At 36.7% G+C, this 26,415-nt stretch overlaps 8 protein-coding genes across 8 annotated transcripts; 3 read left to right on the forward strand and 5 right to left on the reverse strand.

The window, feature by feature from the left end:
* Positions 1-1,860: 1,860 nt before the first annotated feature.
* LOC17900125 lies at positions 1,861-5,147 on the reverse strand. The gene is made up of 9 exons (XM_006306942.2): positions 4,926-5,147; positions 4,087-4,763; positions 3,750-3,854; positions 3,564-3,667; positions 3,373-3,490; positions 3,186-3,293; positions 2,984-3,096; positions 2,722-2,876; positions 1,861-2,639 (listed from the first exon to the last, which is right to left on the reverse strand). The coding sequence occupies exons 2-9, from the start codon at positions 4,655-4,657 to the stop codon at positions 2,054-2,056; spliced, it is 1,860 nt and encodes a 619-aa protein (XP_006307004.1). The 5' UTR covers positions 4,658-4,763; positions 4,926-5,147; the 3' UTR covers positions 1,861-2,053.
* A 1,466-nt stretch (positions 5,148-6,613) lies between these two features.
* LOC17900896 (probable xyloglucan endotransglucosylase/hydrolase protein 28) lies at positions 6,614-8,597 on the reverse strand. The gene is made up of 4 exons (XM_006305012.2): positions 8,237-8,597; positions 8,035-8,135; positions 7,649-7,857; positions 6,614-7,243 (listed from the first exon to the last, which is right to left on the reverse strand). Exons 1-4 carry the CDS (start codon positions 8,418-8,420, stop codon positions 6,739-6,741), a joined length of 999 nt encoding a protein of 332 aa, XP_006305074.2. The 5' UTR covers positions 8,421-8,597; the 3' UTR covers positions 6,614-6,738.
* A 3,923-nt stretch (positions 8,598-12,520) lies between these two features.
* LOC17899058 (probable transmembrane ascorbate ferrireductase 3) lies at positions 12,521-14,121 on the forward strand. The gene is made up of 4 exons (XM_006305543.2): positions 12,521-12,902; positions 13,027-13,075; positions 13,367-13,566; positions 13,658-14,121. Exons 1-4 carry the CDS (start codon positions 12,759-12,761, stop codon positions 13,916-13,918), a joined length of 654 nt encoding a protein of 217 aa, XP_006305605.1. The 5' UTR covers positions 12,521-12,758; the 3' UTR covers positions 13,919-14,121.
* Positions 14,122-14,426: 305 nt separating this feature from the next.
* Positions 14,427-17,065, reverse strand: LOC17897797 (protein OBERON 3). The gene is made up of 2 exons (XM_006306800.2): positions 15,199-17,065; positions 14,427-15,073 (listed from the first exon to the last, which is right to left on the reverse strand). The coding sequence occupies exons 1-2, from the start codon at positions 16,937-16,939 to the stop codon at positions 14,598-14,600; spliced, it is 2,217 nt and encodes a 738-aa protein (XP_006306862.1). The 5' UTR covers positions 16,940-17,065; the 3' UTR covers positions 14,427-14,597.
* A 949-nt stretch (positions 17,066-18,014) lies between these two features.
* LOC17897129 (putative F-box protein At2g02030) lies at positions 18,015-19,274 on the forward strand. The gene is made up of 2 exons (XM_006305992.2): positions 18,015-18,465; positions 18,555-19,274. The coding sequence occupies exons 1-2, from the start codon at positions 18,015-18,017 to the stop codon at positions 19,214-19,216; spliced, it is 1,113 nt and encodes a 370-aa protein (XP_006306054.1). The 3' UTR covers positions 19,217-19,274.
* A 167-nt stretch (positions 19,275-19,441) lies between these two features.
* Positions 19,442-22,527, reverse strand: LOC17897440 (cyclin-SDS). The gene is made up of 7 exons (XM_006304335.2): positions 21,470-22,527; positions 21,110-21,277; positions 20,693-20,859; positions 20,260-20,388; positions 19,996-20,176; positions 19,851-19,895; positions 19,442-19,753 (listed from the first exon to the last, which is right to left on the reverse strand). The coding sequence occupies exons 1-7, from the start codon at positions 22,487-22,489 to the stop codon at positions 19,730-19,732; spliced, it is 1,734 nt and encodes a 577-aa protein (XP_006304397.1). The 5' UTR covers positions 22,490-22,527; the 3' UTR covers positions 19,442-19,729.
* A 1,163-nt stretch (positions 22,528-23,690) lies between these two features.
* On the forward strand, positions 23,691-24,073 carry LOC17898116 (defensin-like protein 201). Its single transcript, XM_006304390.2, has 2 exons — positions 23,691-23,749; positions 23,824-24,073. Exons 1-2 carry the CDS (start codon positions 23,692-23,694, stop codon positions 24,003-24,005), a joined length of 240 nt encoding a protein of 79 aa, XP_006304452.1. The 5' UTR covers position 23,691; the 3' UTR covers positions 24,006-24,073.
* A 380-nt stretch (positions 24,074-24,453) lies between these two features.
* On the reverse strand, positions 24,454-25,443 carry LOC17900669 (protein KNATM). Its single transcript, XM_006303934.2, has 3 exons — positions 25,270-25,443; positions 25,051-25,176; positions 24,454-24,799 (listed from the first exon to the last, which is right to left on the reverse strand). Exons 1-3 carry the CDS (start codon positions 25,435-25,437, stop codon positions 24,671-24,673), a joined length of 423 nt encoding a protein of 140 aa, XP_006303996.2. The 5' UTR covers positions 25,438-25,443; the 3' UTR covers positions 24,454-24,670.
* Between the last annotated feature and the right edge of the window lie 972 nt (positions 25,444-26,415).

Consider the following 26,415-nt stretch of genomic DNA (forward strand, 5'->3'; position numbering starts at 1 on the left):
ACAGTTTTATTTTGGAACCATTGCATAATGTAGTATACAATGAATAATCTACATAAACACACGTGTTAACCTGTTAAAAAGGTTAAGTTTTGTCCCATTCATAAATCTTCAACGTAAAGACTCAAGCATCACATCTATCTAATATATAATCATTCATGTATTGGCATAGAGGGGGGAAGAAAGAGAGAGAGGTGGTTGAATGATATAAGCTTTACATCAATCCCACTGTTTCAATAATTTTGTTAGGTGTGTGTGAATACAGCTAGAGAGAGTTTCGCACGGAGCTGGTTGGTCAAAACTTTTGACTCAAGAGGAAATTGTTAACAAAATTGACCAATCAATTAACTTCGGAGAAAGATAAAAATACAAACGCATATGATATTTCTCCATCAATTGGTCGGGTACTAGACTTGGCTAATCGGACTTTTGATACAGTAGGACATTGTCTAGGACCACCGGAGATTCAGTAGAGATTCTATTGCCGTATTAGTCAATCTTTGCTGACTACTACATCATAATATATACTGATAGAAAGGAGCAATAACATTAAGGAATATACAACGATAATGCTTGTTTTTTTTTAACTCCTTAAGCTGTTTACTAAAACACTCTAGAGGGAACTAGGCTGAATCAGTAAGAAGTCCAACAAAAGGTTCTTTATATGATTCTCTAATTAAAATGTTGTAAATTCAGAAAAATGGCATTCCTAATCAAGGTTTATTCTCAAAAATAAAATTTGAAGGATTTAAACAAATCAGTGATTGCTGGAAAAAAAAAAAGATATGAAATCACTCAACAAAATTGATTATGAACTAAGGTCAAGAATGACAAAGCAGAAGGTTCATTTCATATATCAGTTCTTTCCAATAACTCAAGGCCAGCCCATTTACATTTGTTTCTCATATCCGGTAAGGATGTACAGTACTTGAAAAGAGAATTTGTATGATGGGAAATGGGATATTCTAATATTCCGCTATCAAGCTGTATTATGTTTCGGAAAAAAAGAAAAAAAAAAATTGTAAACAATAATCGAGAAAATTTGGAAGTCTATGACAATAATTGATGTACCAGCTTAGTTGTTTTTTCAAGTAGGTTTTGTTTTTTATCCTTTATCACATTTTAGTTAAACAACTGTACTACTTCAGCGTAACTTTTAGCATTTTAATTTTAAAATTATAATAATAATAAAATCTGGTTACAAATCACTTTGGTGATATAAGTTTAGATCGTTTTATAAAAAATCAATTACTTTATATTTGTGTTTACTCATATAAAAAAATCATCCTCTCTCATCCTTCCATATTAAAATGATTAATATATTAGTTAGTTAATTAATTATTCTTATACAAGTTAATTTCCGAGACCAGGACCATTAAGCCTATACTGTAGTCTATAGTGGTAGGGGACACAACATGGGTCCAATTCTCTCATTCATAAAGATTGGATAATGGATACGAATATTTCACATATCTTTTGTCTTTTATGCTCAGATTCTCTTCAATCATGAATAGTAAATACTGAACTATATGAAAAATATGTGGTTATAGGACTGGCATGAATTCACTACTACAAGTTTTTGTGGATGAGATTTTGTCGCATTATTTCACTAGATAATATATATGTAGTAAACTATGATTAATATGATAAAAACTCCAATCTTTGTGGATGAGATTTTCTCGAAGGGAAAAAAAATTCAACTTGTAATTTCTTGGAGACATGTTTGCGAGAAACAATTGGTATATATGAACAAATATATTGATATATGACTTTTGAATTGTAATATATGAAGATCAAAGTGGGAAGTGAATCGTGGCAGAGCTTTGAGAGATAAATGATGATTTCTATAGAGAGAGAGAGAGAGAGTAAGAAAACGGGTAAATTTTGCTATTGGTCTCTTTTGCTTCTCTCCTAAAAATAATTCCTCCAAGTGACAAAAACAAACGACACTTGCATCGAATTCGCCGCTCTTTTTTTACAGTTTATAAACTGCACCTCAGATTTCATATCTCTCAAAAACTAGCTTTTCCCTCTTTGCTCTATCTCTCTTCTTCAGCTAATTGCTCTGTTTACCATTACTGCCACCGCATTCCCCTGCAGCACTTCCGTTACGACCTTCTTCCTTCGTTTTCACATCTTGTGCAGGGTTGCTGCTTCCCTCGCTGTTGTCTGCTTTCTCTGGGGACCCTTGTGTAACATTTTCTTGGTTTGAACCTGGTGGGAGGAACACACCGGTGCCAGGGATGAGCATTCGAGGTTGTGGTGGCGGCTGGTGCCGTGGATGAGGTGGCAACAGTGGCCATACCGTTGGCCCTGGTGGCACAGCACCTGGGAACGGCATTGGAGGGGCAAGCGGAGGAGAAGGGGCTATGAACATCGGTTGAACAGATCCGTTTGGTGGGCGGTGAGACGGTGTGGGCAAGACACCAGTTGTTGGGATAACCGGGTAGTGTTTAGGTGGTCCGGTTGGGTGACGGATGTGGTGATTCGGCGATCTGCTAGGCGGGGGTCCCCAGTTAGCTCCGGTTATGGAGCTTCTTGGTTTAGATTTGATGAAGGTGATGAGTATCCGTTGCTTTCGGGTTGAGTGGACTGCATACTTAGCAAGATTTGCGGATTTGCCTTCCACCATAAGAACCGATCTGTTCAAAGTACCAAAATAGATTGATGACAAAAGGATTGACAGATCTCGAGTTTGCAGAATATGTATATGAATTCAGTTACCCGGGAGTGAGAGACAACTTGAGAGAGCCCTTGTAGTCGCCAGGATGATCAGAGACAATGACTCTTCCGAATGTGAAATCGCATTCAGACAAGGACAAGACACACACGGGTCGTCCAAACCAAGGAACAAACATATGAGGCTGCGAGTGATCTCCCTATGGTTCACAATAAATAGAGGACAAAAGAAAACTCCTAATTTGTTAAGAAGACAGAGACAAAAAATACTTTTAGGGGTTTCAACGAATTTAGCAATCAGTTTAACCTCGCTGAAGAAGTCAATGATGCATGCGTCTGGTTTCACAGGAATGATTTGCTTTGTCATCAAACGTTCAATGATGTCTGAAAGAGATGATGGGATTGGCTCTATTCTTCGATCTGCATAAAACCCATATCTCATGTTAACCCATACACATAAATTAAAAGTAGAGAAAAAAAATTAAGGGAGAATATTTTAAAGGACATGCCTTTGATACTCTCATCATCAGGCGGCGTATCAGCTATGGGGAGACCAAGTTGGATCATCTCACGTCCATGTCCTCTATTTGGCCGCTTATAACCCACATATGCCTCACCTGTTTCCCATTAACCAACGGTTTAAGACCCCACTAGAAACAAGTAAAATCATTACAGTAGAGCAAACACGATTCTTACTTTGAAGTTGACCTCTTCTACCAGAAAGTCTCAGATTGTTCACAAGAGAAACGAGTTGAGAAACCTCCTTTGCGTCAACCATTTTGTCGTACAGCTTCAATCCTTCGACAACGTTAACCTACTCAACAAAACTCAGCAACTTAGTGTCCTAGGCGTAAACTATAAACAGACACTAAGAAAATCCAACTCACCATTTTTGCTTCATACATCTCTTGGACAACAAAAGTCTTTGCCATGCTTGCAGGACACTCTTTATCTTTCTCTTCTCGCTTTTGCTCTGAACTGAGACTGTTATCTGAAACAAAGAAACAACGCATAATCAGAATAATGCAACCAAGTCTAATATCAGGTGAAAACCCAAGAAGTAAGGTAAGTACCTTTAGAAGCCGAGTTACACTTATGGTTCACTATCTCCTCTTGAGTTTCAGATTTTTCCAGGTTTTTCTCGACTTTACTATCGCTCTTTGGTTTCTCGCTACCATCTGTCCCACAAACAAACACAAACAAAACTTACACTTTCTGCAGAGCAAAGAGTCCAAAGACTAAACCCGAGAGATTAAAACAGTATCTTCCACCATCAACATGTTCCCCAATATACAATGCACTATCTCATACAGTCATACCAAACTGCAGAAAAAAAATTAACAGCAATAAAAGATTGCTTTCCTTACAAGCAAGCAAAGCCTTGAAGCCAAACAAAGACTATTTAATTACCTTTCTTCTCCTCTGTAACAGATAATGCCTTAACATCACTTGCTAGTTTAGCTTCCTCCCGATTCTCAACATGATCACTGCTTACACTATGGTAATCCGAGGTCGAATTGAAATTATGCCCGTTTCTGGCCATTGAATCAGCTCCTCTGTAACCACCACCATGATGCTTGTTAAACCCAGGCCCTGATCTCCTTCCTCCAAATTTCCCAATCTGATCAGAACTGTAATGCCTTTGAGGTGGCATCTGCTGTTGCCGTTTCCAAGCAATCTGTTGAAGGTTGTAAGAAACCTCAGCCACTGGGTAAAACTGCTGCATAGTAAGAACCTGAGACCAGCCTAAACGACGGTGATGGATGCTTCTGATCACGGAATCGTATTCGTTGTGATCTCCGATCGTTTGTAAATGCTGACAAAGGGAATCGATGATCGCGTTAGCCGCAGCAAACTCCGCACGCAGCCAAGAGATAAACCCATCTCGCTCGTCCGGGATCCAATTTCCGGCGACGTTAGCGGGCGGAGGAAACTGCAATTTCTCAGACGGAGTAACAACATTTCCTGGTGGCATTGCCATTTGTGGCAACAACAAAGGACAAAAAAAGCAAGTATCTTGTAGATAAAAACCGTTCCTTTACTTCTCACTATCAACAAACACAAGTCATAGCTTCCTTCAAACAGATCTGCAGAATCAAGTAGAAAAAGATGAGCTTTTGATTCAATTGAACGAGATCACACACTAAATCTTGGGAATTCAGATGAAACCCATGAAGAAATGAGATAAATTTAGGAAGAAAAACACTAAACCCAAAAAAAAAAACGAAATTAGAGGAAGAAGCAATCACCAAAAATGTGAAGGGTTTTTGAGGTAAAACGAGGAGTGAGAGACAAACAGATCTGGCAAAATCGAGTAATCCCTCGTCTTCAACGTGAAGCTGTGTGAATAAAGAAGAGAAGAGAGTAATCTAGTTAAAGTGATGTGTGTAAACAAAGGGAAGCTTCCCTAAAAGGGAGAGAGAGAGAGAGATCTAGGGTTTTTGAGGAAAGAGGTGTAAAGGGTAAGAGTGATTTTTAATTTTTTGGCTTAGTTAAGACGCATGCGTTTAACAGTCTTAAACGGTGGCTTTCCTTTGATCACTTCTCTCTTTTACACTCTCTCTTTCTTTTTCCTTCCCCCCCTTCCATAAATTTCATCCTACATTGTCAAATCATATTCATACTCAGTAAAATTTTAATTATTCGGACTTATTTCTCATAATTTCACTAATTTTCCTATGTCAAATGCACGATTAATTCATCATTAACACAATTCGAATTAATTTCACGTTTAGTGTATTATTATTTGATGCATATCAGATTTGGAACGAAATCGAGATTCCGCATCTTTATAAATATGCTTTTTTCATATTTATCACGTCACTAATTTTGCTTTGAATCAAATGGGCCTTATGGCCCATAGTATCCATCATATGATAAAAGATTTAAATATGAATCCATATGACCCCATGAGATGATAGATAGATTATACGTTTGGTAAGTAAGTTACAGCATTTTGTTAAAGTGTCTTGGGTCCATTCCACGACATATTTCGTAAAACAAGTACGAATTGTGGTGAATTCTCAAAATAGATATGAGTTTTTTTTACTTTACGTGTGTTTGGAACTTTCATTGATCAGACTTGAGATAATAATTCAGATTAGTAGTAGTCGACAAAACATAATGTATATGTAAAAGCTGATCTTTGACTAAATAACCCAAGCTTTACATTCCCACTAATTACGAATTTTATTCTCTTTACTAAAAAGTCTTTCATATCATTAATCAACTGTCGGGTTACATAACCAAGTCCACATATACTAAGATGACACGTATTAAGATCCTTGTTGCCGTTTTTGTTATCCTAACCAAACCACTAATTCAGTCTTTGTATGGTATTTTGAACCTTTTTTTTACTAGGAAACATATGGCACTGATCTGTTACATTACATTACATACGTCCCAAAATATACGTCTTTTACATGAAACAAAAACATATGAAGATTTTGGAATAAATGAAAAACATCGCATGGACACGCAAGTCAATCCCAAACGGACCCACGAGTTCTTACATCGATGTACCTCGAAATGACATTTATCATTGACACATTTTTTTGTATATGTGAATGAACTGAAATGTGTATATGGTCACACAATAGCTAGACAAATAAGTCAACAATGATTTGGACCCAACGACGAACACTTGTGCAAAGTAAACAAACGTACTCAATTCTGTTGAAAAAACCAAGATAGTGATGAGAACATATATGGATGCAGGATCCAGATGAAGAAAACAAAACTCAAGAAAAAAAAATATGTTGACATTTTAATGTGAAGTTTACAATACTATTATAGTTTTTTTTGACATCATTGTCCATTATATTTTATTATTCACTACTATACTATTCTCATCATTCTATGATTTCAATTTTATCAAATATTTAAAACTATTATTCTTCATTTCAAATAATTAAAACTATTATTCTTAAGTCAAAAATATATCAGTGCGATTCCATTATTCTTAAGTTCATAATTCATATATTCCTATACAAGAAAAAATGCCAAAATGTCGACAAAAAAAAAGAAGAAAAAATGCCCTCTAGCTGAACATTAGACACCGATTCATATTGCCTCAGTTCCGGCTAAGCGGCTCCTGCTCCGGTGCTTCCCCCGCCGGTGGCCGCGAGGAATCCCTCCGAACGTGACCGGATCGTAGACCCTGAGACGTTTAGCCTCGGCTGGATTCACTACGCATTCGGACAAAACCACCTTGTACCTCATATGGTCGTAACAATACGAATAAGTCATGTGTTTCCGTCGGAAAATCTCCATTTTGTTCCTTTGAGACACAGTTATCTCCGACGCCAGCCGAAGATCCTCGACCGCTTCATCTTGGCAGGCCGGAAACTTCTCTGTGGGGTCGACGGCGCAGCCGTGGAGGATTAGATCAGTGAAGTGGGTGACGTAAGGGGCATATTTGTAATTTACACCGTATTTGCCTCCATCAGTTGCCCATTTGGAGCCATCCCATATGGTTGCGTATAAAGACATTGGCTTCGCCGGGAAGTCACCGCCCATTGACGCCGTGCGTTTCACTTCTCTTATCGGAACATTGTCTACATAAAATCTGCAACCACATAAACAAAAAAAAAAATTCCTCAAACTCTCTTCACATGAAAGTTATCTAAACGGTGACATTTTTGGTAAAAAAAAATACAGCTAAAAAGTGAACTAGAGCTACCAAAATACTCTGTTTTAGGTACTCTGTTGTTTCCAAAAATCGAATGCTGTAATTTCAATAACTTTCCAAAACAAGAAACTATATCCACCAGCTTTACTTATAAAATTGAATTCAGGTCACACCCTCTCATCTTGCATAAACCCAAGTTAGCTTTCCTTAAATAGAAACATCAAGTAACGGCTTTAATTTGGCCGTCTAAAGCCTCTGTTCACTATTCTAATTGCTATAGTTTAATTGATCTCTAGAAGCTGGGTTAGTAAGGAGAAATTTTGGGAGATTGTTTATACTTACATGATGTGAGAAAGAGACCAGAGGATACTATATTGATGGAACTCCTCAGTTGGATCAAACCAAAGATTGTATCTTTCTTCTCTGCCCAAATGTGTGCTTCCATTGCCGTATATGTTCGTCTGAATCCTCCATTCTTTGCCTCTAATATTCCCCAAGAACTCAAAATCAATCTCGTCGTGATTCTTCTCGTACAAGTCCCCATTTGATAGCTGAGAAGATGAACAGAACAAAACGTTTTCAAGATTTATGCTTTCTCTAGTCAGTAATGGAAAAAAAAAAACAAGAGAATCATATGAGAAATATCTAGTTTTGGGTGGACCCAAATAGCTAAAAACATTGTGAAAAAATCAAGATAAAAGTTAAGAGGATTAATTGGTGTTGCTTACATAAAAGGCGATGACAACTCCTGCAGAGTAATCTGCTGGTAACTTGATAGAAGAGCTGAAGAACCCATGTAAGTATATATCATTTGAGACAAACCCAGAACCTGTAAAACAACATGGTTTTGTATTAGCATATCATTCAAAACTAATCAAGAAACATAAACCAATAACAAGACTCAAGAGGAACAGAACAAGAAACACGAACCGGTTCTTTCATCGAGCGTTAACCGGACGGATTTGCCGTCTCTGTGAACAACCAGATTCTGGTCACCAAACAGGTGTGTGTAACCTTCGTCGAACTGAACAAGAGGAAGCTTCTGTAGAGCAAACCCAGAAACCAAACCAGCCAAGAGTGACATGAAAACAAAAAATCGAGTTAAGAAGCCCATTTCTTTATGTATGTAAACGTTTCTTCTGTGTGATAAAAAAAATAACAAGCAATGAAGAAAAGATAGAATATGGATATAAATGGATAAATAGCGTATTGAAGACGAGCTATGGAGGTGTGTTGAGACTTGAGAGAGAAGAAGAAGAGAGTGAAGAAAATAGTATGAATATTATGATGAGGCCAGAGTACGTCTGGCTATGGTTGGTTTATACACTTTTTAATTAATCTTCACAGATATATAAATGTCAGCTTGTTTTTTCCATAATTACTTTGCTTTTTTTTTATTGCATTGGACCAGTAAAAAGATTTTTAAAGGCTATATGACTTTTCCCCTAAAGATTCTGATAGGTAAATTACTATGGAATCTTAAATTATGATTCTAAAATATACAAATCAACTTGATTTTCAAGAAACTTTTTTATTATTATTGTTAGATCAATGTAATAGGAAGATTTTGATTAACACATAGTAATACTTATAATCACGTTAAAAGAATCATTTATAAATTTAAATCAATCAGATATATACACTATTTCTAAAGATAGTGTAGCGTTGAAGACAGAGGAGAAGAAAACAAGAGTAGCAAGAAAGGCATAGGGTGCTTTGCTTCTTACACATGTGTCCCGACAAATAGTCACAGGTTGAGTCACTAAACACTGCTATATTTATCTCTTTTTTGCTTTCCAAAAATAAATTGAAAAATTACGAAAAATCTATAGAGATGGAAAGGTTACAAGTTCTGTAAACAAAATTTGTTTCAATCATCGTAACATTGTAGGTAGGAATCACATATATACATTTTGAAAAACACTCATATTTGTCTTTTTTTGTTTTTGTTTTTGTGTGTTTAAAATTGTGAATTTTTTTTTTCTTATCAATTGTAGCTTTTTTCTTAAAAGCAATCATAAGACAATCCAATATACAAGTGTGGATACACTAAAAATCAACGTGGGCGAAAAATATGACTTTTTCTTTAGAAGCTATAAGGAGGATCATGATCGGGGAAGAGTGGGTCAGGATGTAACGTTTGACACCACCGCGGAGCTGTGCCAATGAATGATCGATAAGTGCCCGGCTGCTTGAGATAAACGGCATCGTCGAACACTCTTTAAGTGTAAAAGCAACTTTAATTTACCGACTCGAACTAAAAACAAATAAAAGTAACTATCTCCACCTAACCCCCCTGCAGCTCAATTTTACTACAATACTAGTAGTCATGACTCGCTGACCCGGATGTATTAAAAGCATATATAATTGATGTTTTTTTTTTTTTTACTATTTCGTGTTTTAACGTAGCATGAAGATTCTCTTATTTCTCGAAAACAAAAAGAAAAAAATATCCTTGAGTCGCTTAGTAGTTTTATCATGGTATTTTGTCTGAAGCTGTGCTAAGACTCGTATAAACTACGAGTCTATATTACACATGAATACTTTAGCTTACTTTTTTTGTGAATGGCTTGTGCGTCTGACTTTGTTTCAGAGTGAGCTTAAAATTATGTTCGGGTGAGAGCTAGCTAACGTATACACATCAGCATCAAGTAGCCGTTGGACCTCTCCTGTGATGGTGCCCACTGATAAGTGATAATGGCAATGGAAACATACAGTGTAAAATAATTATTCAGCTGCGGAATTAACGGCAACTTTGACGCCGTTAATACCCTTTTGTCAGGTCTGGAAACTGGTGGGTAGGTAGGTCCGCATTAGTTCACGCGCGTTACTAGATAAATAAAGAAAGCAAATTCACAATATCATTGTTGTGTATAGAATTTGGTATGAAAAAAAAAACAAAATACTATTAACATTTGTTTTGCTCTTCTTGGTTTTTGGTTAGAAAAGTTGGAAATAATAAATAATAATACTTGTAGTTTGGGAAGTCACAACGGTCATCGTCCCAACAAGTCTGCTGGTGGGATCAAACGGAATAGCGAAGAAAAAAAAGAGTGTGTTCAGCTAACGTGCGTGCCCGTTGTGTAGTTGTTAGCTTTGGAGGCGCTCACACATGGAATCTAATGGAAGATCCCAATGTGGAATATTCACGTGAGATAGTATTTTCTTGTTTGCATCACAATGTCACGTTGGTAATTAAATAAATATCTCAGCCGTTCATTTTTCTTCATGGGGATTTTCTTCCCCCATGCATGTGGGTACTTTGTTTATAAAGTTTTTTTATTTTATTTTGCTGGACTCAACGGCTACGATCCGATATTTGGCTTTGTGCATTTAGCCCCTAATTAAATAAGGGTTGATATGCGTGAACTATATAGTATATTCTACTAGTCTATCAATAAAAGGCGTTTGGGGGAGGGGAAACTGGTTTATATACTTGTAAACTTTTAAGGTTAAAATGCGATTACGTTACGTACCGTGAGAAACATTTAATGGGCCTTTGTTTTTTAAAGCCCGATATGTATTATGAAATAAAATTTTATCAGAGACAATATCCGAAAGAAGTTCATGCCCGGCCGTACATAGGAGATTTGTCATCCTTTTTTTTTTTTTTTTAAAGCATAATACACTGTATGTCATCTAAGATAAATTAGTGATATATACTCGATTTATTGATAGGATGAAGTAGGTGTCAGGTGACCAAAAAAAAAAAGAAGTATGTGTCAAAATATTCAAGGAGGATAATTAACTATATCGTTGAATCCTTCAAAAGTATCGGTTTGATATTATATTTTGGTCAAGATATTTCTTTTTCTTTTTTTTTTGTCAAAGGTTAAGTTTGGTCAAGATAGTTGACCATAAATTCATAATTTTAGTCAAAAGAAAAAACAAACAAACAAACAAATGGTCAGTCCTGGATCGGTCTCACCACTTTCATCCTCCTTGGTGTAGATATTTGTTTACTTGTTTATCGACTTGTTGTTCCTAGTCTTGGTACCTTAGACATAAACCAGCCTATATCTTCCAATCATGGGCTAATTAAGGACCATTATTTTGGTGGAGATGGATCACTTAATTAAAGGTGTATATAAGGAAATCTATCAAAACCAAAACTAATACTAGGCTTTAATACTAGTTTAAAATATTTTATTAATCATCTTGTTTGGTGTGTCTAACCCTAAATTGCTTTAGTTAGTAACTTTAGTATCATCATTCTTAATTAATACAGTAGTCTATAACATAAAAACGATTTCTATAGTTTTGGGGGGCGGATACTTTCCTTGCCTCTCACCCCATTCTAATCCTATCTTTATATTTTGCAAATATATTAAACTACTATCTCGCCGCTCTTTATGTTATGAAAAAAAAAAAAGCTATCACCGGACTTGTTTCTTCCATCTTCTAACTATGTCCTACCTCTCAAAATTTAAGAATAAACAACACATCCTTTATCTATCGGACGTAGTTACGGAGTTCTCTACTTTCTCTATATTTAATTTTGTCCATCTTGGATTGCTCTCTTTATCCAACATAAAGGAAAAGGATAAATAAGTTCATGATACATCAAATAATTTTAAGATTGCAGTTCTAGAAAAAAGACAATAGAAGGTAGGGACAAAGTGAGGTAGATAGATGAGATTAGAATCAAACGTACGAAAAATTCCAAAAGATTGAAACCCTTAGCTGTCTTCGCAATAGAAACTCCGATCCCGACGTCATTTTTATATTCCAAACCCTTACACGTAAAAAAGCAATTAGTTTGTTCACCAATATCTTGCATGACTAGGGTGTTGGAAATAATAACTAATACTCTCCATTAATAACAAACACCGAACTGAGTCATATTTTAGGCCATAGTTATACACTTATAGGCCAGCCCGATAAAAGATAGCTTAGGTTAATATTTTCTTTATAGATATAAAAACCAAATGAGTTAGGTTGTTATGAGTTTATAGGTTAAAACATACCATCAAATTTTTATGTATAATCTATCTGTATTTATATCATTATCAATACCACAAATCATCATACCATCATCATCTTGGGCAGAACATTAGTAATATTAGTCTTGTGTGGAGTACTCTAAAGATTGTAAACCACAAAACGTCAGTTTTTAACAGCATATATAGGTTAGAGGTATATACAAGTATTAATTAGATTACATATATATATATATGGCGTAAACACTTACGTGCGATTGTATGTTTCTATTATTTATATATTGTTTGGGTTGTTTACTTGTTTTCACATGTCAATTACTTTATATAAATAACCCTTTAGATATCATCCTTACCCGACAGAACCGGTGATACTCAATCTAGTACATTCTCTTTTCTTCTCTTCAGTTCTCTCTTCTCTCTCTCTCTCTCTCTCTCTCTCTCATCTCTTCATTGATTTAAGTCCTCATCTTCTTGAATAAGAAGTTTTCGGAAGCAAAACCATATATTTGACAATGGATGTAAAGCGTCACTCGTCGCTTTCTACACTCGTGGCTCATTTCTTTGGCATCTTAGCCGTTGTTCTAATGCTCATATGGCTTCTCCATTACCGCGAAGGTATCGAGTATGGCTCTGACAACCCCTTTAAGGTTTTAAATGTAAGTTTGTATTATCGAAACTTTATACATGATTTTTTTTTTTTTTGCGTTTTAATTAAACTAATTAACATATTTTCTAATTACTTTTTTTTTTGTTTGCTTTGGAAATGGTTGATACGTATAGGTGCACCCGTTTCTCATGTACTGTGGATTTCTCTTCCTCGTGGGTCAAGGTAATTTCAATACGATCTAAGACGCATATGGGTGATTCGAGTATAGTTATAGTTGAAATTTGATACCGAATTATATAGCCCGTTCAATTTCCTCATGTTTCGTTTACTTTTGACTTAGTGTTATTCATAGAATAATTTGGCGATCGATCGGTGTTTTATTTTTTTGTTTTCCCTCTAAGTAAACCGTAAACACGTGTGATTTTCTGCAGAAGAAAAAGTTACATTCCTGATTTTGCATGCTTTTTTAATTATTCGTTTAGTTGACAATGATTAAATGATTATGGGGTGCAGCTATGATGACGTATAAAACGGCGTACGCGTCGCACCAAGTGCAGAAGATGGTTCACGGTGGGCTTCACTTAATAGGTTTGGTTCTAGGTATTGTCGGAATTTGCGCCGCCTTTAGATTCCACGACAAATTAATCCTTAAAGACATGGTCTCTCTTCACTCCTGGATCGGTCTCACCACTTTCATCCTCTTTGGTCTTCAGGTTGATTAATTAGTCCACATATATTAATTACATTTAACGTTTTAAGTACATCAAACACTAATTGTGGTGACGTTTATATAAAAATTCACAGTGGCTATTCGGTGCGTTCACATTCTTAGCGCCACAATCATCGTCGGGGACAAGGACGAGGATGATGCCGTGGCACGTCTTAGGTGGTCGGGCTCTACTTTATATGGGTATTGTCGCAGCACTTACTGGACTCATGCAGAGAGCAACGACGATTGGTCAGAGCACAAACGCTGAGTCACGTCTAATTAACTTCCTCGGCTTAGCCATTCTACTCTTCGGCGTCTCCGTCGACTTCTCCGTCGCTCTTGGCCGTTACAATTGATGGAGTTACTATACTGCATTATTATTAGTCCCACCTTTAAATATTCCTTTATCGTACTAATCAGCGAATTTTCATGATTGTTTTGTTTTGTTTTCGTGTGTAAATGTGAGTCGTGTGATATCTATTTGGTTACCAGAGTGATTTATTTGGTATTTAATGTTACTTTTTTATATATATATATATTTCTTCTTTTGTGTTTGATCTTTGATGCTTACTTAAAGTAATTAATCTGCATATTTTAATTATAGTGGTAAATCTCCATGTCAGGAAGCAACTTTAACGGTCCACAAATTTTCATGCCACTACCATTAGCTTTATACTCTTTTTTATTTTTATTTTGACATTAGCTTTCTGCTATTTATGTTGTTCAATTATCTACAAGCTGTCCTTTCATTTTCATATTCTTTTTAGGGATGATTAACCTTTATAACCATAATATAAGATTTACTTTATTCAAAATACATGTACATTATATGAATTATATGTATAACCATAGAAAATATGTATGTTGAGCAAAAAACGGAAGTTATATATTAAAAGGGAATAAAGAGAAAAAAGATAGTTACGAGAAAACAAATAAAACACTTATCATTAACTTGACATTTCCCATAAAGAAAAAAACAAAGAAGAAGCAGAGAAATGGGATAACTTGGAAGGCTCTGTTTTTTTCAGATTCCCTTCATACCAATTGTTGTCTTGTAACTTCCATTCTCTTCAACAATCCTGCAATCTCAGCCTCCATTCTCAACTTCATGTTCCTGTAATCGCAGTGCGAGTTCTCAAGCTTCTTAAGCTCCTCCAGCTTAGTCCTCCTCCTCTCCTCTGTCTCCTGCAGACACAGAAGCGCTAGCTTCTCTGTATACTCCTCCTCCATCTTCTCCGTCTTCATTTCTATCATTCTCTTAAAACTCTCTGCCTCTATTCTCGCCTCATCAGCTTTCTTCTGGAACATTCTTGTTTCAGCCTCCTTTATTCTCACCATGCTCTCTAAACTATCAAAACTGTTCATCATTGCATCAGTTAAAGCAAAGCTCTTCTTCTTTTGATCCTTGGATGTTGAAGGCGTCACAGATGCCTCGTCTTTTCTGTAGCTCGTTTCTGCGGCAACTGTTAGCTCTCTCGGGGGATCGGGAATTTCTTGTACCGACTCTGCATCTGCAAGAAATTGTGGTAAACAGTTTATAATCAAACTTCAATCTATAGAATCCACAAGGTTCAAAAGGTCCCTAATCTTTTATCTAAACCATGATTATATAGGTGAAAATTGGGTGTGAACTTACAGTTGAAGAACTGAATGATGAAGTTAGAGGCATCAAGAGGGGAAATCTGTTTACTCTCTAACTTCTTAACCATTTCATTGGCTTTGAGATGCAATGCTTTGCCTTTCCCATCATCGCTTCCTCGGAAAACCTTTCTAACACAATCGAGTTCCTTGATCAGAGTCTCAAGTCCCCAATTCTTGGCACAACACACAAATACATCTTTAACGAATCCAAACATCTCTGACTTGTGATTACATCCAATGCAATGGAACATCATCTCAGTCGTTCCTCTCGAACCTTTCAAACTATGTCCCGGTTTGATCAGATTCTTCTGAATTCCACAAGCAGCATGACACCAATGCGAACAAACATCACAGCCAACCCAACTACAAGTATTACTAGCTGAATCGAATCTCAAACAAACCGGACACATACAAGAGCTACAAAAGCCTTTGTTGTTAGAACATATCTTGCATTCACAGTCATCAACAGGCAAAAGACTCTTACAATTCACATTCCTACATCTCAAGAAGAGAAAGATCTCAACCAATTCGTTCATAGGGATTCTGATCTTACCAGAGAGGAAATACTTAAGCCCTGTTCTTACAGCTACAAGAATGTCAAGCTGATCCTTGACACATTTCGATAACGTCTCTTTGCAAAGATCAGATCTTTTATCAATCTGGTTCTGAAGATTCGTCAGCTTCTCTTTCTTCTCAGGCGAATCAATCAAGTTCCTCAAATACTCTTTAGCTGATTCTAAAGTTTCATCAGCCATCCCTTGAATAATTAAAGCCACAGAAGAAATCGATTTCGAAACGATGTCGTATAAAACCCTCTCCGATCTAACCGCATCGCTATCTTCCAAGTTTGCAACTTTCTTCCTCGAATCGCCGGAGATCGTGACTTCATTCCCCGGCCGAGCTGGTAACTCAGAAGGGAAGAAAGAGTAATCAGATGAGCTTGAAGGTTTGCCGGAAATTGGATTGTTAGCGAGCGCAACGCCGCCGTCGCCAATTGGTCTGAATCGGCTATGAACAGATCCGTTGGTTCCTTCGCCGGCGCACCAGATATGGTCGTCTTTACCAACGGAGCAATCGAAATCTGTGGAGTTACGAGTCATCGAACAGCTGATGTTGTGAGAGAACGGGTGAGAGTAAGAGTACGACATAGACGGTGCCGTAGCTGTGAAATCATTAGAGAACGACGTCGTTGTTCGTTCGCTCGTCACTCTCGGTCTTTTCACGGCGTTTGAAGCTGTTAAAGACAGAGAAACGTCTGGTAAAGCTAGAGAGAGATTTAGGGTTTCGATTTTGTTGCTTTTCTTGTCTTCTTCCTCTGCTTCAGCTTCAGCTTCCTCTTCTTCTTCGTGAGCTTTTCGTTTTGAAGAATTAGGATTCATTTCTCTCAGATTGAAGAAATCTCTCTCGACCCATTTCTCATCGTAGCTTGAATTCTCAGAAAAGGTAACAACTTCTTTCCCCTTTTGACCAAGACTTTCAGAGATTTTACCGGAAAGTTCACGGTTCTCACAGAGGTAGCTTAGAGTGAGCTCGTTTCCTGATCTTGGCGATGATTTTGAAGAGAACCCATCGAGGTTATTGGACCTGACGCTGAGAAAGTCTACGCCTTTCTGATGATACATACCGGTCTTGTCATCCTGATGTTGGTTTTGGTTGTTTAGATTAGAGAATCGAGGCTTTGATGTTTTGGTTCGAGAACACTCTCCATCCCCGGCGAGATCTTTCTCCCCGATCATGGCGTTGGAAGAAAGAGATAGAGAGAGAAAGAGATAGAGATAGAAAGAGAGACGGAGGAGAGTGGATGGTACGAAGCTGAGAGAGATGGAAAAAGTTTGGTCGTATCAATGGCAAAGCTGTAATATGGTGAGAGTAATTGAGGGTACTTTTGTCATGAAATATTCGGCAAGTTCAGACATAATAAAGTTAACGGCTGTTTTTATTTTTTTTGTTTTGTTCAAAAGTGTTCACACGAGTCACTAGACGCGGTTTTAAAGTCATGCTTCGCTCGATACGCTAAGATAAAACCGTTTCTTTCTTTTTTTTTTTGTTCTCGGGTAACAAAAAGTCTCGTCTTTTGAGCATAAATCCTTGTTTATATGCTAGTCCAATGGAGGAAATAAAAACATAATATATGTATCCATCGATTGAATCTTACAACGTTTGAAAACATAATGTTATATAAAACTTTCTATCTCAAACAATCGAAACAACGAAAATGAGTGAAACTGAAAAGAAAGATGGGGACACAATTATAATTTATATGGATACAATACAACATACAGAATACATATATAGAAATAATCTTGTAATACAATGAGGTGAGTTACGTATCAAGAATATAAAAGGGGCAATGGACTAGGTCCGAATTAATAGAAAATGTAAAAAAAAGTCAACACGTAAGACGTAACGTATTATTTGATGCCCCCAACTTGTCATATTCTTTTAACCTTTGTTTTGTAAGCATCTGGGCATATATTTAAAGCACACAGCCGTTGACTTTTTGTTAACAATGATATTTTATTGGATATGCATTTGCATGTACATCAGTATAACTATTGTGTGTATCTGCTGCAAAAGCTGTTGTTTATGGATTTATAATGACTTTCTCAATGGATCCGGCCCTCATGTTGTTGTTATTTTCAGGTAAAGGCCCATTATCTCTAAACGAGGGCAACATAAATAAATAGCCTGGTGACCAAAAACGAAAAAGGTAAAACAAAATAGCCATTGTTTTTCTTCCATTTATTTTTAAAATAACCAAATTACGTAAACACTTAACCCTAAAACCCTTCTAAAGAGTAGAGAGACACTATGGAGGACGACGAGACAATTAGGAGAGGCGGACACATTCCGCAAGAGATCGTGGAAGAGATTCTGGTGAAGCTTCCGGTGAGATCGCTCGTGAGATTCAAAGCCGTGTTGAGAGAATGGAGAAGGACCATAGAATCAAAGTGTTTCCAAGAGAGACACATTGGGTTTCAGAAATCTCATGGAGGTCGTCAAGCGAGAATCCTCGCGTTATCAATTGAAACAAGATACAACCGTCTCATTTTTGACATTCTGTTGATTTCTACCAATAACATCGCACGTAAAAGTTCTCCATACCGACCAATGACGCCTTTTCACTGGTTTCAAGATTCCAAAATATGCCAGCCTTGCGATGGTCTGCTAGGTCTTTACTCCGATACTCATATGAGCATTTTTAACCCTGCCACCACTTGTTGCCGCAGTCTTCCTTATCCCACCGCTAGTATCCCTTACGGTACTTTTAATATGATGAATCTCCAAATTACTAATTTTAATCGACTTTTCTTATCATTAGTTATATAAAGTTCTTTCAAATTGTAACAGATCAGCGTAGGCATCATACTTTGCTAGGGATCGGAAGAGAGAACTGTGAGAGAGGAAGGTATAAGGTAATGTGTTATTTCGAGTGTGATAACAAAAAGGTGTGTGAATCTACCAAGTGCATAGTTTTTGCTCTCGACACTAATACGTGGAAAGACGTAGATCCGCCTCATTGTCGTCTTCACTATGACCATTCTATAGTACACTTGGATGGAGTGCTCTACTGTTTCAGCCACGGCCATACTGAATCTGAGAATGCTAAGGTACTAGCATTTGATCTTCACACATACAAGTTTCAAAGCTTGTCAATTACTTCATGTATCGGGTTTAGATACTCCAGATATTCGGGCATGCACAATCTTAACCATCGCCTATGCATCTTCAACAGCGACACTTTATTCCGAATATGGGGTCTTGATATAAACTCGAGATCATGGGAAATGATGCAGTCCATAGATTGTTCTAGGCTGCAACTTAAAAATTGGATTTTCCTCTTTCCCATAGCGAGGATCAACGATTATTTCGTCATCATTACAGATTGCTATCGTCACTACTGGGGACTATACGATTCCAAAAACCATATTTTGTATCGCACTTCTTTTATTGGTCAGGCGCCTCCTTTTGGAATGCCTTATTTTGAGACACTAGTCTCTGCTTACCAATAATTTGTTTGGTACTTATATTATTTTTATTCCAATAACAGATGGCTTTTTTTTTTTTCCTTTCTTTCTCTTGAATGTATTTGCATGTGTTGAGGGTACTTTTCTTATTTTAGTTGGACTTTGAAAAGCTTATTCATATTAGAGATCAGACACTTTCGTCTCCTAGTAACCCATTAAAAAAAAAAAAGAAACTGTGACGATTAGAAAAATAGAAATCTTTCAGACGTATTAAAGAAGAAATGTATCTTTTAAGAATATGGGAGTTTAAATGTATTGGGGGAAATTGTAGAAAGAAATGTGTATGACTACACAAATGCTGGCCTAATAAGAATTCGTATATAGACTAGTTTCCCAAGAGCTAATTAAGTCCAGCTCCATTAAGTATATAAATCTGTAGAGGAATTTCTTATTACTTTACCTTGCTTTTGTATTGTAAATGGTAATAGCAATCTGTGTGATCGTATCGGAGTATACTGTGTCCTGGTTTATACGGTTTTTGCTCTTTCTGATTGCTTACTACGCAAGCAACCAGTCCAGACTCTGTTGTATAAGATGCACGATTTTGAACAAAGTCACTTAACCTTACGTTTGGTGGAGAAATGAGTACTGTATATAATGAGAGTGATCTTAATAATACCTTGACGCATTCAGGCAACTCGTTATCTGTTGTTCTAACATGGACCTGGAGAGAGAGAAAGGGAGGTTTTGGGACTGTTAATATTATATTCTTCTATAGTTTTCGAAGCTAAAAGATACTAAAGTGTTGTTGAAGGAAATGATACCTTTATGACTCGTTGGTAGGCAGAGATTTTGTTGTGTTCAATGCAGGCGAGAACTACGAGTGCAGCTGCTACAGTTGAGGGCCAAAAACAGAGTTGAGTGTGGTCGGATAGCGAGGTAACGGCCAAGGATTTCGCTTTCCTTTCAACTTCTGGATTGGCTCGAGCAGCTTTTAAGTAGAACCTGAGATGTATAAATAATAGTTATATGCATCTTTCTGCGTCTATAATGTGTCTTGAAACATGAAAGTGTAAGAGAGGTTTTACCACAAAAAGTTGAAGATTGTGGGTGTGAAGCATTTGAAGTTGAGAACTTCTTGAACCAGCCACTCCATTGCCACCACTTCATGCCGGCTATATTTTAGGTTCTGAATGTCGAAGTTCCTTTTCCGGATGCTAATTAAAAAGAGGAAATATCAGGTGAGCAGCTGAAGAATATTGAACTATTCCTGTGCGTTTTAAAAGGTTTTTTGCAGTAAAGTGTTTTTGAGAAACATAATCCAATTTTAGACACATGAAACGCCAATTCATTGATTGCTTACAGAATACCAGAAGGGTTTGTATTAGACTATTATTAGTAACTGATTTGGTTGAACGTAACACTCAGTTTCTTGTAATGGTCCTAATCTTTTTCTTATTCAGAACAGTTATCTAATGAACATTGGAAGCAGAACAATGAAGATGGAATATGGGTTGGTACCTGTTGTAAGGTTGATTCTCTTCAATTCTGGTGGCAAGAGTAAGACTTGCAATCCCGACTAGTATTAGAGTCCTTTCGCTTTTGAATGATCCTTTGCTAAGGAATCGATCCAACAGACCAACTCCTAGAAACAATGTCTCTTGGTGAAGCTCCATTTCAGAACATTGCTGCTTGTAATCAGGGAAAAGACAATCAGCAACACGAAACACCATAGCTTACTGACACATAAACCTTAGACGATTCCAAAGTAAGCTATAGATTTTCTTAGGCTAAAATATTCTTAAAACCAGGAACAAGATTTTTCCAAATATTCATTCTCGTCATAATCTTCTGCTACTGATACATATTTCTGAGATTCAACATTCAGCGATCAATAGATATAACTACATGCATTTTGAACAGACAGATAGTATTCACCTCCACAATCCATTGAACCATGATGGAGCGTAGACGGGAGATGATATCAGTATGGTCCATCGTGGAACAGTAAGCCTTAGCACAGTCCCGCATATATGCATGACTCCTCTCTCTTTCCCTCAGCCTTTGATAGCTCTCTTCCACCTCCTCATCATCAAACCTTAGCACCTTAACCGAAAATGTGTACTTAAGATTCATTCCAGAACAAAATTTCAGAGTCAAATCATGAACACAGAGCAGAACAAGTCTCAGATCAAAACAGGCTTAGTAATCCAGTGAAATTTCAAGCATATAACCACATCTTCAATCTCTAAGCACTAGCAATTATTTGAAGAGATACGAAGGCACTATACCACTTACTTCAGTGTGAATTTCTTCCTGGCATGAAGATCTCAATTCGTTCGGAATTGTCGATCTACAGAACTGTTCCTTGAGCTCGAGGTACAGAGAGCGAGAATGTGAAATAGGAGAATCAGAGGACGACTTCTCAGAGAATTCACTACCAGAGTCGAAAAATATCGACGGAGTGTAATCCGAGCAATCGAAGTCGGAATACTGAGAAAATGTATCTGAACGCTGCTCGGATGACTCATCCTCCAGAGAATCGGAAACCTCTTCGTCCGAGAACTTCTCAGTGCAAGCGAGATCAGAGACGCATCCGATTATCTCAAGCTCCGGCTTCAATTCCTTGGCCGATATAAGAGAGGAATCAGCTTCCACGTAGCTGCTCGGCTTGGAGATTTCAATTTCGTCGTTATCAGCTCCTCCGGTAACACTCCCAAACTTGGAGCAGTACTCTACTCCCGATATGAACGAAACGACGTCGCTCTCCTTATTCTCCGATCCAAAATTCAAATTACGGCTATTGGAGTTGGAGACATGCTCAGCGAAGGTAACGTCGGATCGTGAGTAAGAGATCTCATCGTTGTCGTTAATATCTACTCCTCCGTTTCCTTTCACATTCAATCTCCTTAATCCAGCACCGGAATTCGAATCAACACAAGACGATTCGCTTACTTCGATCTCATCTCCCTCCTTCTCCTTGTGTAGCTTGGAGTACGACCGCGTAATCCTCCGAAATTTCGAATCACCAACCGTCTCCTTCACCAAACCTCTAACAGGTTTAGAAACCTCTACCTCTTCAATTCGAGTCTTCTCGACTCTGCTCGAACCACAGGAAACGTTGTCATCGGCTACAAAAAGCGAATCCGAGCAGGAATCGACAGAAGCAGCAGAGACTCCGATTTGCTTGCTCCAGAGAGGTGACTGAACAACAAAGGGAGAGATCTGAGCTCTCTTCCGGCGTAAACGCGTTGATCGGAGCTTCTTCCCAGCGAACGGCGTCGGCTCAGCCCTGCGCTTCAACACGATCCCCTTCATTATCTTTTCCGACGAAAGCTTAGAATTAGAAATTCGAATTCGAATTTTGAAAAATGGAAGTTCGTTAGTTAGAGTGAGTAGAGTGATGCAGTTATGGAAGTTTTAAAGCGAAGAGTGGAGAAGGTGCAAAGTGAGAGAGATTCTTATACCCTGCGGGTTGGTGCACCGTGCACGTGAACGTCGTTTTTAATTCAATTTTTGTATCAATCGCAAGTTTTGGACGCTAATCTTGTTTGGCAAAATATATACATATAGAGCAGCGTTTGCGTTCAATTTTTAAGAATCTATGTTAGGCGGTAGCTTATGAAAAATTATCAGTTTTGATAATTACTTCAAGTGATTGAAATTTATTATTATTAGTTTCTCTAGCATGCTTTCATCGACACTGTACAGTCTAATCATTTTTCATGCATCGCATCATGTGAAATGACTACAAAATAAAGATAAATTGAGCATGATGTGTGAATGTTCTATAGAAATCACAGTTAAGTTTTGTAGAAGTCATATTGTCTGAACTAAAAAAAAAAATATAACATAGATCACTGTTAAGAGTGTTAATATATTGGTATACGTATATGAGTTGACTTGTTTTATCGTGTGTTATGTCACATGATCAAACAAATTTACATATTCTGCATACAGTATGTAATATACTGGGTTTTTTTTTTCTCTTCTTTCATTGGTGGCTTTGTATTGATTGATCTAAGATGGGCCAAGATTTAATTCGAAACCCAATATTTAATTTTCTCGAAGAAGGCTCAAAACTTTTCGGCAAACGTAAATGTCTTTCAGTTGGTTTTGGTTGAATCTGGTCCAAATCCATATTGAAATAGAGGATGATTATATTTAGAAAACAAAAATAAAGAAAACTTGTATATTCATTATTCAACTTAAAAAAAAATGTGCTATGAAGTAATTATCTTCTTTTCTTTCCTTTGTTAAAGAAAAAAAAACCAAATATAGTACATAGTTACAGATATACTATATAGGACATGGAATCAGGTCAACAAAATCCAACCTATTTAAGACTCTAATATCACATTGACCATATAATTAATAAATTTCCAAAACAAACACTTCTTTTAGCAGAAAATAATAATAAGAATCTTATATTTTCCTGGTTTCCCTATATATTTTACCTATAAAATAAATAAATAAACCTAGTTTATGTTGTTGAGTTTATTATCTAGAGATATCGAACCATGAGAAACCTCACAATTTTCGCTGTGCTTTTCATGGCCATCTTCATTGCTTCAGCAGGTACAAATCATCATCTCTAGCCATGACATTAGCTTCATTGCTCCAAAATATTCTTATGTGTTTGGTTTATGAAGGTGCGAGAGAGACGAGAATGTTGCAAAAAACTTGCCCCGTTGTCTGGCCAATGGTTCCATGCGATGCTAAAAAATGCGAAAAAATGTGTCATGATTACTACGGTCTTATCTCTGTCTCCTCTTTTTGTAATAGACTCGGCACTCCAATCGCCGAATGCGGCTGTAATCTTACAGATTGTTAATTAGTAGCGTAAATGCTTTATCAATGTCAAAGGGTAATATTCCCTCTGTTCCTAAAACATATTTTCATACATATTATAAAAACATCTAAAAATATGATAATTGCATCAACTTTTTGGGATTCCCAATTTTTTATAATTCGAAACCAATAGTATTTTGAGTTTTCTTTTTAAACCAATAATATTTTGGGTTTACAAAAAAAAATCCAATAATATTTTGTTATTTACTTTGAAATTTGTGAATCGTAATTAATAATATTTTGATAACCTTAAGAATTTACTATTTTGAAACAAATTTTATCTCCTAGAAACATCATCTTTTTAGGAAGGGAGAGAGTATATACTACTTTTTTTAAAAAGTTTAGTTATGACTCATCAATTCTTGGAACTAGAATCTAAAATTATTTGGAGTTGTTTTAAAATTACTTTATAAAGAGTGTTTGAATGATCGATTAAATTAAAATTACAAAACGAAGAGAGCATGCATGATAATAATTTGTTCGTAAACTAAGATTACACCATCAAGCGAGCGATTCTACAAACGCGTTCCGAAAACGCAGCAGCACAATGAGACTTGAGTACGTACGTACACAAGTAAGCTGGCAGAATGGTTTGGAACTTTGAAGATAATAGTTGTTCATCCAAACAGTTGTTCATGTCACCCCTTTTTAAGGAGATGATGATGACATGACGATGTCGTTTAGCTGATTGTACACCGCATCCACAAAACGGTGCGTTTCCATAAGAGGCTTCTCCATTGCTTCCTTGAGCTCTCGTAGAGTCAAGCAATACGCTTCCTATATGACACATATATGTGAATGAACGACGTTTCAATATTACATTACCATTGATTCTCTCTTCCCAAAATAAACGTATAAAAGAACTCAAGTTTTTAAAAAATCTAGAGCTACAAACAAAAAGAAACTTAACTAGACATGTGAACACGCTGTTTATTAATGTTGTGTTATAAATTTTGGCTGAAAAGTTGATTTATATAATTAAGGAAAGGAAACATATATATAAAAAGAGAATAGGAAGAAGTAAGAACCATGAATTGATCAAGTTCTGAAGATGTAGCTTCGGGGGAAATATCAGAGTGGATAGAGAGTTTGGTTAGGGAAAGATCATCCGCCGTGTTCATGATCTCCGGTGAGTCAAGGTCGCCGGAACACACCTGGTAGTGGTAGGTCCACAATTAGAGATTAGTAATTACATTAACAATCAAATCATTTTTTAAAAGTGAGAGAGAGAGAGAGAGAGAGGCGACCTTTAAACAGTTGAGATGTGAGTGAAGAAGAAGCCCATACAAAGGGTGGCTTGTGATTCTCTTCTTTAGAATCTGATCTTCTTCTGTTTCTTCTTCTTTTATATTCTGATTAATAATCTCTTCTTTCATGTTTCCTAAGAAACTGTTCTCATCTTTCTTCACCTCCATGTTTCACTAGTCTCTCAGTACTGTCTCATGCACATGCGCTCTACAAAGTATGTACATATATATATCATGTGTATATGTCATGTAGAGAGACGACATAATCTAAGTAAGAAGCTAGGGTTTTAAGATTACTTTTTCGTCTTTTGTCGGTCTACGAGACACTTGTTACTGTTACAAATAATAATTGTGCATGTATACATATGAGTCGTTGGTCACGCTATGTCACTTATCATATTTAATTACAAAGGTGCTGATACTATTCAGACTAAAACCAAAATTATATCAATTAGAAAAGCCACAATAAATGTGATACAGAGTAAGTAATTAAGGAGATGAAAAAGGATGAGAAACTTAAAAAGAAAAAAAAGGGGTGAAGACCGTGAAGTGAAAGGAGAAGAGTGGAGGGAACAGTGGAATTAAGAAGAAAAGGGCGAAGCATTGTATCATTGCTTACGAAAGCACTTTGAGTCAGACTGTCGATAAATAGAATTATGCACAAGTTTCCATTTTTGCATTTTTGGATTCCCATCCTTCTCTTCTATCTAGCTCCTAATATTTCAAATTTTTGGAAAACATACCTATCTAAGCTAACTACAACTAATGAAGAATAGTCTCAACTTTACAATTAATTTGTAAGCTTAAATAGAATTAGTGGGTTGATCTTGAAACACTTACACTATAGTAAGATGCTACTATACATTTGTAGCCTTGTGGCTAGGTTGTCGTATAAATCTTGAATATTGGAGGGGAGAGAGGAAGGAAGCTGGACAAAAAAAAGAATCAGAAGAGAGAACAGTGAGAAGATCGTAAATAGGAATAGAACTGTTGCATCAATGGGACAGTTCCATTTTTGATGAGTTATGAGTTTGCCAGTTTTGGAGCCCCAAACCCTATTATTGATCTTTCGATAACGACCTTTCGTACTATCCACTTTCTCCTCTCTTTTTTTTTCAGTTTTCTTTCAAAGATAAATAAGTACTA

The sequence above is a fragment of the Capsella rubella genome, unplaced genomic scaffold, assembly GCF_000375325.1.
Source record: "Capsella rubella cultivar Monte Gargano unplaced genomic scaffold, Caprub1_0 scaffold_1, whole genome shotgun sequence".
Lineage (NCBI taxonomy): Eukaryota > Viridiplantae > Streptophyta > Magnoliopsida > Brassicales > Brassicaceae > Capsella > Capsella rubella.

What these genes read in the sequence shown, in the direction of transcription:
- LOC17900125 (XM_006306942.2), bottom strand. Translation starts at nt 4,657, where the DNA reads ATGGCAATGCCACCAGGAAATGTTGTTACTCCGTCTGAGAAATTGCAG. An exon ending in TGTTACAGAGGAGAAGAAAG is followed by an intron (nt 3,855 to 4,086) that starts GTAATTAAATAG and finishes TTTGTGGGACAG; the next exon opens with ATGGTAGCGAGAAACCAAAG. An exon ending in TGATGATGAGAGTATCAAAG is followed by an intron (nt 3,097 to 3,185) that starts GCATGTCCTTTA and finishes GGTTTTATGCAG; the next exon opens with ATCGAAGAATAGAGCCAATC.
- LOC17900669 (XM_006303934.2), bottom strand. Translation starts at nt 25,437, where the DNA reads ATGGAGGTGAAGAAAGATGAGAACAGTTTCTTAGGAAACATGAAAGAA. An exon ending in CACATCTCAACTGTTTAAAG is followed by an intron (nt 25,177 to 25,269) that starts GTCGCCTCTCTC and finishes TACCACTACCAG; the next exon opens with GTGTGTTCCGGCGACCTTGA. An exon ending in CAGAACTTGATCAATTCATG is followed by an intron (nt 24,800 to 25,050) that starts GTTCTTACTTCT and finishes TGTGTCATATAG; the next exon opens with GAAGCGTATTGCTTGACTCT.
- LOC17900896 (XM_006305012.2), bottom strand. Translation starts at nt 8,420, where the DNA reads ATGGGCTTCTTAACTCGATTTTTTGTTTTCATGTCACTCTTGGCTGGT. An exon ending in AACGCTCGATGAAAGAACCG is followed by an intron (nt 8,136 to 8,236) that starts GTTCGTGTTTCT and finishes GTTGTTTTACAG; the next exon opens with GTTCTGGGTTTGTCTCAAAT. An exon ending in GAGTTGTCATCGCCTTTTAT is followed by an intron (nt 7,858 to 8,034) that starts GTAAGCAACACC and finishes TCATCTTCTCAG; the next exon opens with CTATCAAATGGGGACTTGTA.
- LOC17897797 (XM_006306800.2), bottom strand. Translation starts at nt 16,939, where the DNA reads ATGATCGGGGAGAAAGATCTCGCCGGGGATGGAGAGTGTTCTCGAACC. An exon ending in CATCATTCAGTTCTTCAACT is followed by an intron (nt 15,074 to 15,198) that starts GTAAGTTCACAC and finishes AATTTCTTGCAG; the next exon opens with ATGCAGAGTCGGTACAAGAA.
- LOC17897440 (XM_006304335.2), bottom strand. Translation starts at nt 22,489, where the DNA reads ATGAAGGGGATCGTGTTGAAGCGCAGGGCTGAGCCGACGCCGTTCGCT. An exon ending in TGGTTCAATGGATTGTGGAG is followed by an intron (nt 20,860 to 21,109) that starts GTGAATACTATC and finishes GATTACAAGCAG; the next exon opens with CAATGTTCTGAAATGGAGCT. An exon ending in CCTACCAACGAGTCATAAAG is followed by an intron (nt 19,896 to 19,995) that starts GTATCATTTCCT and finishes CTCTCTCTCCAG; the next exon opens with GTCCATGTTAGAACAACAGA.
- LOC17897129 (XM_006305992.2), top strand. Translation starts at nt 18,015, where the DNA reads ATGGAGGACGACGAGACAATTAGGAGAGGCGGACACATTCCGCAAGAG. An exon ending in CACCGCTAGTATCCCTTACG is followed by an intron (nt 18,466 to 18,554) that starts GTACTTTTAATA and finishes AAATTGTAACAG; the next exon opens with ATCAGCGTAGGCATCATACT.
- LOC17899058 (XM_006305543.2), top strand. Translation starts at nt 12,759, where the DNA reads ATGGATGTAAAGCGTCACTCGTCGCTTTCTACACTCGTGGCTCATTTC. An exon ending in TCTCTTCCTCGTGGGTCAAG is followed by an intron (nt 13,076 to 13,366) that starts GTAATTTCAATA and finishes TATGGGGTGCAG; the next exon opens with CTATGATGACGTATAAAACG. An exon ending in TCATCCTCTTTGGTCTTCAG is followed by an intron (nt 13,567 to 13,657) that starts GTTGATTAATTA and finishes AAAAATTCACAG; the next exon opens with TGGCTATTCGGTGCGTTCAC.
- LOC17898116 (XM_006304390.2), top strand. Translation starts at nt 23,692, where the DNA reads ATGAGAAACCTCACAATTTTCGCTGTGCTTTTCATGGCCATCTTCATT. An exon ending in CATCTTCATTGCTTCAGCAG is followed by an intron (nt 23,750 to 23,823) that starts GTACAAATCATC and finishes TGGTTTATGAAG; the next exon opens with GTGCGAGAGAGACGAGAATG.